Source organism: Nicotiana attenuata, unplaced genomic scaffold (genome assembly GCF_001879085.1).
Source record: "Nicotiana attenuata strain UT unplaced genomic scaffold, NIATTr2, whole genome shotgun sequence".
Classification (NCBI taxonomy): domain Eukaryota; kingdom Viridiplantae; phylum Streptophyta; class Magnoliopsida; order Solanales; family Solanaceae; genus Nicotiana; species Nicotiana attenuata.
Window position 1 is genome coordinate 193,350 of NW_017670874.1, and position 9,173 is coordinate 202,522.

Below are 9,173 nucleotides of genomic sequence, written 5' to 3' on the forward strand. Positions count from 1 at the left end.
TAAATTTGTCACTTTAATTGAAAAAACACTTTAACCCACAATATATAATATATATATATATATATATATATATATATATATATATATATATACAAAATATACATATTTGTATATTTTTTCGTCTACTTTTTTTTTACAACGGCTACACAATGTAATTTTTCCTTTATAATTTTAGTGACTCGATACAGAGCAAGAAAGACATTTATAAAATATTTGGGGTCCGTTTAGTGATAAAAAAAAGTATCATTTTTTTCAATTTTTTTTTTCACTTTTTTTGGAATCAGCGTTTGGCCATGAAAATTTTAATTTTTCAATTGAAGTTGAATTTCAGAATTTTTCGGAATTTGAAAAACTCCAAAAAACTATTTCCCACAATTTTCACTTCAAGGATCTCACAAAAATTCAAAAACAGCTACAACTTGTATTCACGTACAAATGCAACTTTAATTTTTTTTTATTTTTTTTTTCACTTTTTTCGGAATTTCACAATTCTCATGTCCAAACGCCCATTTAAGTGGCGATGTTCACTCCTATCTTGTAGGAGTTTCTTCTTCCTTATGAGTAATCGAATGTACATATTTTGTTAAAATTTCATATTTAACAAAAGACAATTAATGTCAATATCACCCTCGATATATATGTCTTTTTAGTGAGGTTGTATCCCTCCCTTAAAAGGGTTACAAGTGTCGTTACTGTCATACAATTTGAATATGATGCAATAAATTCCTTTGACCCACAAAATTTATTATGATTTTCAATTATGTTTCTAATTTAAATCATTTTCTTTAAACATTATGAAGATAATAAAGAAAAAACTTTTATTGGTTACCAAGAAGTCACATACCCACACCTTTACCAGCTGAATCAAATCTCGTGTCCCAAATCCATTATTCACATGACTCATGAGAATCGTATGCAAGGAAATATGTGGAAACAATATCATATTTTAGACAAATTTTTTTTTTTTTTTAAAAAATAATTTGGATTTATGAAATCACCTTTCTTTTCCCCATGAATCTTACACACAAATTTGCTAATATTATTTATTCGTGTCAAGTAAAAGTTTAAACTATAGAAAAACTAGATATTTTTATTTAGTTATTTTAGGTTTTCGAGATATATCTTTAGATAAAGTCAAACTGTTTTGGACGAAAGCACGTGAAAATGGTGACGATGAGACGCAAACCCAAAACGTATGCTTGGTCTTATATTATGTTCAATTGTTTGAATGGTCAATCAAAAGCTTGAACTGTTATGAAAAGAACATATTTCCTTATTTATTTTAGGTTTGGGACTAAAACTACAATGTAGTATAATGTGTTATGGCAACTGTTTGTGCACTCTACAGTCTAAGTCCTTGAAATATACTTACATTGCTAATATGTTAGTTAATGGGCCTGGAGATTAGCCCAGCTTATCCAGCCCATTCATAGAGCCCAATGGTTAACCCTTGGCATAAATGTTCTTTGGGAGAAGTACAGAAACAGCCATTCTTAGGGTTGCTATTTAAGGATTAGCCAATATTTATTTTGCCCTGAAAATTTGAACTAAAAAATCTTAATTTCAGGACAATTCTGGATATATATGTCCCAAAAAATTGAACTAAAAACTTAATTTCAAGACACATTAGTTAATTCCTAAATAGTAGTCCTCTAGAGTGGCTACTTGGTGTAATTTTTACATATTCTGTTTTAGAGTTTAGACTAAAGAAGTTAAGCCTGCAAACTAATATGAATTCATTTGGACAAATTGATAACACATTGTCGGGTGAAATTCAAAAATAGCCAGATTTACAAGTGGTAATTGAAAAATAGTCACAGTTTTAAAAGTAATCGAAAGCCACTTTTCATGCAAAGATAAATTGGAACAAAAACACGGTTCAAAATTCGAAAAATATTCCAGCATAATATACTGGAGTTCGAATTTTTTAAATGTGAACTTCCAGCATAACATACTGGAGTTCCAGAATAATATATTGGATTTCCAGCATAATATACTGGTCCAGCATAATATGCTTGGAAGTTCATACACATGTGCATCAATCTCTAGTATATTATGCTAGAACTTTCCGCATTGCAGCAAAATAGTGACTACTTTTCAATGACTTTATAAACGCTGGCTATTTTTCAATTACCAGTCCGAAAACTGGCTAGCCCGTGCTATTTTCACCACTTTGTCACTTATAACTCTCAGTCACTGTAATTCTATGTTTTTCACAGTTTTTTTATAGTATATATTATAATAATAAGATGTTCAAACTTAGCTTAGGGTTACAATATCCTTTCACATAATAATAAAATTAAAAAAAATTAAAAATTACAGATTATAAAGGGTAACGGGATATCTATCTGTTGGGATGGCAAGTAGGAAAAAAGGGTACAATATCTTTTCTGAAGGAACCTTAGCTTTCCACCTAAATTTTTTAAGTAAATTATGAAGGAAAACAAGAATCAATAATCTTGCAAATTCTTTTCCAGGACATATTCTATGTCCTCCACCAAAAGGAACAGATGTATAAGGAACTAGCTGTCCATTTCCTTCAAATATTGAAGGATCAAACTTGTTAGGGTTTGGAAAATATTCACTGTTCTTTTGTGTTGCTCCAAAACTCAAATATATCTGCAAATTTTGGCAGCATTCTTAATTATAAGCAAATAATAACAATAATAATAATATATTTAGTAGTTACTGAAATGAGATTTAACATTTTAGTAGTACTATACTTCAGGGCGCGCGGACGCAAATCGGTGGAAGCGGTGTTATCTGTTCACGCTTCACCGGACAAGAAATACTAAATGTTTACGCTAATATTCTTGCAAAAGCGAAGCAATATATAGTAATGACACCGCTTTCTAGCAAAGAGTATTTCTTGATCCACTGATCAAGCTCATATTTGTTTGTAAAGGTCGTAGGTTTGAGACTAGACTTAGACATTCTATTTTTTGAACATATTTGAGCAGGCATTTTTGTTAAAAATTTGAGACTAAAGAAAATTGAACTTATTACCTCCTTTTACAATAATATTCAACTAAACCATTGGATCAAAGCTTTCAACTTGTAGGAAAATGATATTAAATAATACTTATTTTTTATTTATTTATATAAATATGACACCACTTACAAAAAGTTCTACGTATGCTCCTTCTATACTCATTACATTATATTCTAAATGTTCTACAAACCCAACGTGGAATTTGCGGGAAATACAAATTTAGTCAGGTCTCAATGCGTGCCGGGTACCAGATGAAAAAAAGAAAAAAAAAAAAAAAAAGAAGAAGCGAAGAGTACCTTCCATCCTTTTGGTATGACAAAGTCTTCATAAGTGATGTCCTCTATGGCTTCTCTGAAAATGCCTTGAACAACTGGTTTGTTTCTTAACACTTCATTCACAAAGCTCCAAGTTTTCCTCATTTTCTGAATATCATCCCAACATAGCACTTTCCTTGGCTTCATCTGCCTTGATATCTCATTTTGCTCTGTCTCATTTTAGGTTTACCAATATTTTGCAAAGAATAGTTAAGTATAACATTTTAATAATACTAGTGTGATATATATGAGGGCAGCAAAACAACAAGAATCTCCTTTTCATTTGCCATGACAAAGAGAACAAACCCTTTGAGTCACATTAGAAAATATTTTGTAGAAATGGAAGTTTCTTTTTTTTTTTTTTTTTACGGGGAGCCTTGGAGCAATGGTAAAATTGTCTCCGTGTGACTTATAGGTCACGATTCGAGCCATGGAATCAGCCACTGATGCTTGTACCTACATCACACTCCTTGGGTGCGGCCCTTCCCCGAACCAGGCTGCCATTTTGAAAGTGTTTTTTTTTTAAGTTATTCCATAGATGACTTGCATATAGTTGGACAAATTAACAATCTAAAGAATGGGCCTAGATAGAACTTCATTCTTATAACCCTAAGTACTTTACTACTAGTAATAGGGTTTAATTAACTTATATTCACTATAATAACGTAGATTTTTAACACGATCAATGTACTTATCTTTAACCAATTAATCACGGAGATTCACCTATAACTAGATACATGATCGGATAACCTGATGTGTAAATATTTTTATATTATCAGTGCTTTGAACATAAACTCTTAATAATACGAATATAATAAATTAAATTCGAAGAAAAATTACCTTCCATTATTTCATTGAAGAACTCAGGCTTCTCTTGAAGGTATTTCATGGTCAAAGTAATAGTTATAGCAGTAGTATCATAACTACCAATAATAAATCCAAAAACTTTATCAACTATTTCAACTTCACTCATGTAATTTCCATCTCCATCTTGTTCATCTAACAATTGTGTTAACACATCAACCTTTGGAATATTTGGATTTTCTTGCAATTTTTCTCTTCTTTGTTCAATAATAGACTTCATTTCTTTCCTTAATTCAATCCCAGCTTTCATTGCCTTGTAAAATGTTGTGCCAGGAAAATTTATGTCCATTGCCAAAAGACCTCGCGTAAAAATCTTGAATTTTTCGTAAAAATACAAGATTTTATCTGAATCTACGATCCCCATAAACGCTCTGATAGAAAGGGAGAAAGTGAATAACTTCACTAAATCATACACAATCACTTCACGTTTACCTTTCCAATGATTTTCCAAGTGAAAATGTGACATATTGTCCATAGTACTAATAAGTTTTTCAACATTTTTTGAGTTAAGAAAATAACTAATGACATTTTGTGCCCTTTTTGTGTCATGTTCTATAGGAACAAATGATGTAGAAGGGAATAATTTTTGGACAGAAGGAGGTCTATAACCAATAAGAAGTTTATTTCCATTGGTAAAAATGAATTTATTAGCTGCTGGACCTGAAAATATAGCCACATTTTGGCCAAGTAATGAAGTTTTAAAGACATTGGAATTGTATTTTTTGGTTCTTTTTTGAACAAATTCATGGACTAATCCATAGTAAAGTGACATAAGGAATTGAATTGTTTCTCCAATAATTGGCCAACCAAAAGTCCCTGGAGCTAAAGGGATTTTTTCTTTAGGTTTAGCAAGAAAATATTTGAACAAAAAATTTATGATAATAGCAAGTGTAATTGCAAAAGAGAGGAGAAAAAGGTCCATTTTGTGTATCAAATAAATAATATGCAAGATTGCAAATAGGACAAATGACTCTACCCATATATATAAGGGGTAGTAGCATTGTTAGTCCCTTAGTTATAATAAATTTTAATTTCAGTCCTTGTTATATATGATTACTCACAATTAACCTTCAATTAATAGAAATGTGTGTTTTTGGTCCTTTTATATAGGAAATATGTTATATTAGACTATTTTTAGAACTGCATTACCCTCAAATATGGAGTAATAATACATACTCTACTCAATATAACACATCGTGATTATGTGTAACGACGACAACAACAACAACAAACCCAGCTTATTCTCATACGTGGAGTCAGAGGCGGATCCAGGATTTGAGGCTTATGATTTTCTACCGTAATTTCAAATTAATATACAATAATAACTGGGTTCACAATTAGATATTTACAAATATTTAGTGAATTTTTTGATATAAACACAGGGTCTACGCAAGAGTTACTGGGTTCCCGGGAACCCATCGTCAATGCTCTAGGTCCGCCCCTGCGTGGAGTCTGGGGAGGGTAGTATGTACGCAGCCTTACCCCTACCCTATAAAGGCAGAGATGTTGTTTCCGATAGACATCGTAATTATGTGTAACAATTAATAATTTTGTAAAGTTGTGAAGATTGTAAAAAATAGATTGATAAATAGTGGCATATTTCAATTAATTGAAGGCTAAATATTTTTAATCAGATATCACAAGGACCAAAATCATAATTTGTTGATATTTGAGGGACTAAAATCTCAAATTTCCCAATATATAATACTACTCCGCAGCATTCCAAATTCAGCGTGTGGAAAAAAGAAAAAAAGAAAAAGAAAATTCACCGGGTGGAAAGTTGATTGATTCTTCGTTTCTTGTTCTAAACGCTAGAAGTTGAATTTTAGGCTCCGGTCACATATGGATGTTAATATTTTATTATCTGTAATACAAAGATTTTAATTTAACTTCTATATACTCAGGTATAGTAATTTCTTTTTTTATATTTTCAAATAATTTAAAAGATAACAATCGATAACCATCCATTGAAAGTAAACTTAAAAAATAAAGCAAATTATCTACATAAACTAAATCCCAATACAAATTTGTACAACTTTTTCTCATCTAAATTTTCTAAACTATACATTCTTTATTAGAATGAGAGCTTTGGAAGTGTTAAAGTTGTCTCTGTAAGATTTATAAATCATAAGTTCGATCTATAGAATTAATCATTTATTCTTCCGTCGGAGTAGGCAGTTTGCATAATAACCCCTTAAGTTGTGGTCTTTCCCTTGAGCCTTACGTGACGCGGGTATACCTCATGCACCGAAATACTTTTGTTTTTATATAATTTCTTCAACCAAGAAAGTAGGAGGAGACATATTGTTGCCCAGTTAATAATACTCCTTTCGTCTCAAATTATCTGTCGTATTTCTCTTTTACTTGCCCCCTTATTTTTTTTTTTTACTTTTACCTTTATTTATGTTTTAAGATATAATCTTTATTTATTTAATATTTACTCATAATTGAGGTATATGTAGTCTTCAAGAAAAATTAATATTAAGGATAATATAGGAAAAAAGTAATTAATTTAGTCTTGAATTTCTAAAATAACAAATAATTTGAGACAACTATTTTTAAAAATCACGACGAATAGTGAGTAAAATTTTCTTCAAATATCGATTTCTTCAAACACTTCTAGAATAGTGGGTAAAATTTTCTCGAATATTTCGGTATACATTCATATTTTACTTTGGAGTACCGTGTTGGTGAAGGCAAAAATTAAATATCGCGTTGTTGATACGTTAAATGGTAGTAGTAATTTGTTGAATCTCGAGACTAGTTCATTTAATCAATCTTTTAGTCCCACGTGCTATTAATTATCTTTTAAATTTTTTACATAATCCTTAAAGAAAAATTTAATCTTGATTATAAAAGTGTTTGTCTAAAATACGCTATATATCTTCTTAAACATTTTACTTAATATCTTTTGGTAATTAAATTTTTTATTGCCAACTAGAAGTATTTACAGCTCAAAAGAGAAAACAGAATAAGCAGGCAAAAACTTATCAACATCACCCCTACGAGCAGAGGCAAATCTATATCTGACAAAGAATGGTCAATTGAATATTTTTTGTCGAAAAATTACATCATATATAAGATAAAATATTACTTCTACTTTTATTGGAAAAAAATAGACATAGACTTTAAACACCTTGTATAGCATACTTGTAAAGGATTATTGAGTTTTCTAGCTTGGCCACTATATGTAAAATTACAACTCTTGAAATATCTACAATTAATCTAACTAGGATAGAAGTTCAAATACTGCAACTTCCTAGCTAGTTTAGGCTTCAAGCTTCGTCAATAAGATTGACTTAAATAGCCAATCCGAAGAAATTCTATACATTCTGAAAGGCTATATTTGTAAAGGGCAGGCTATCTAAAGAATATCGAGTCGATGCGAAGAGAACACGTAATTACATACATATACTAGACTAGCTGTTAGATCTGATTTTAATAATGTCAATAATATATTTGTGCAGGAAATCAATCAGAAATAGAAATGCCTAAGGAAAGATATCAATCAGCCAAAATTGTGGAAAGCGATGGAAAGAATCGTGTGAAAGCCTGAAACTAAGGCGTCAATCAAGGCCTACACACTCTAGGAGCAAATCAAGGAGATTCGCTGATCTGCCGACTTTGGAGAAACCAATAATCAAGAAGCAAATCTTTGTCTTCAACGGCTGGAAAAAGGAAGTGATCAAGAGCTGCCAACTATGGAAGGACCAACAATTAAAGAGCAAATCTTCATCAATGACTGAAGAAGGAAGGCAATCAATCTTCTCTCATCAAGGAAGAGCAACGACCAGAAATCTTATCTTGGAAAGAATCAATCTCTTTCCAAGGATCAAATCCCTTGGGTTGCTGAAATTACGTCTGCTCAAAGTCTTCACCAAAGTATTTATACTCAGTTTTCAGTCTTAGATAAACATACTTTGATCAAACCAAAATTCTCTCTTTATTCTACTACAAACAAACATTGTGGTTCATTGAGATCTGCTGTGTAACAAGTTAGAGAAAAAGGAGAGTATAACACTGGTGAGGCATTGTATCAAAAGAAGACGAGTGTTATAGGAACTGAGCTATCACACCATTTCTATTGTACTCGAAGAAACGCAATTACTAAAGAGAACTCCCTTGCAACCCAAGGGGACTGGACTAGGATTCACATTGAATCCGAACCAGTATAAAATTCCGGTGTCTTTAGATTTCTGCACTTACTTTCTGTATTTTATATTCTGCCATTACAACTGTTATTTTATTGCATCAAGTTGACTAATTGGTAAATAAGTCAACTAATAGAGTCTAAGTTTAAAAATTATACAATTTACCCCCCTCTTGTACTTGCAATTGGTATCAGAGCAAGGCTCATATTCTACTCTTTGCTTAACAGCTTCTGAGAAAAGATCATGGCAAATCAAGTCATCATTGGAGCTCTCTTCCAGGAAGGAACTTCACAAGTTAGACCACCATACTTCAATGGTCAACATTTCTCTCACTGAAAAGTGCGTATGGAGATCTTTACAAAGGCCTATGACGTTAAAGTTTGGAGAGTCATCAAAAAGGGAAACTATCCCCTGCCTACTACTACTCCACCACTTGTTGATCCTGAAGATATAGATTCATATACAAAAGAGCAAATAGAAGTAGTACAAGTTAACAATAAGGCAAGAAATTTGCTGCACAATGCTATAAGTGGTGAAGAATATGAGAAAATCTCTAGTTGTGATACAACCAAAGAAATGTGGGACAAGCTTGAGGTTACATACGAAGGAACCGGCAAAGTAAAGGAAACACATATCAGTATGTTGGTTCATGATTACGAACTCTTCTCTATGGAAGAAGGAGAATCTATTGAAGAAATGTTTGCCAGGTTTAGCAAAATAATTAGTGATCTTAAGGCATTTGGCAAGTCATATACTAGTGGTGAACAAGTCAGAAAAATTCTCAGAAGCCTGCCAACCACTTGGCAGACCAAAGTAGTCACACTTGAATCGCAGGATCTAAACAAATTGTCA

The 9,173-nt window shown here is 31.6% G+C and overlaps 1 protein-coding gene across 1 annotated transcript; it reads right to left on the reverse strand.

Moving 5' to 3' along the window:
* Positions 1-2,257: 2,257 nt before the first annotated feature.
* On the reverse strand, positions 2,258-5,141 carry LOC109244115 (beta-amyrin 28-oxidase-like). Its single transcript, XM_019411152.1, has 3 exons — positions 4,147-5,141; positions 3,289-3,476; positions 2,258-2,619 (listed from the first exon to the last, which is right to left on the reverse strand). Exons 1-3 carry the CDS (start codon positions 5,090-5,092, stop codon positions 2,317-2,319), a joined length of 1,437 nt encoding a protein of 478 aa, XP_019266697.1. The 5' UTR covers positions 5,093-5,141; the 3' UTR covers positions 2,258-2,316.
* Between the last annotated feature and the right edge of the window lie 4,032 nt (positions 5,142-9,173).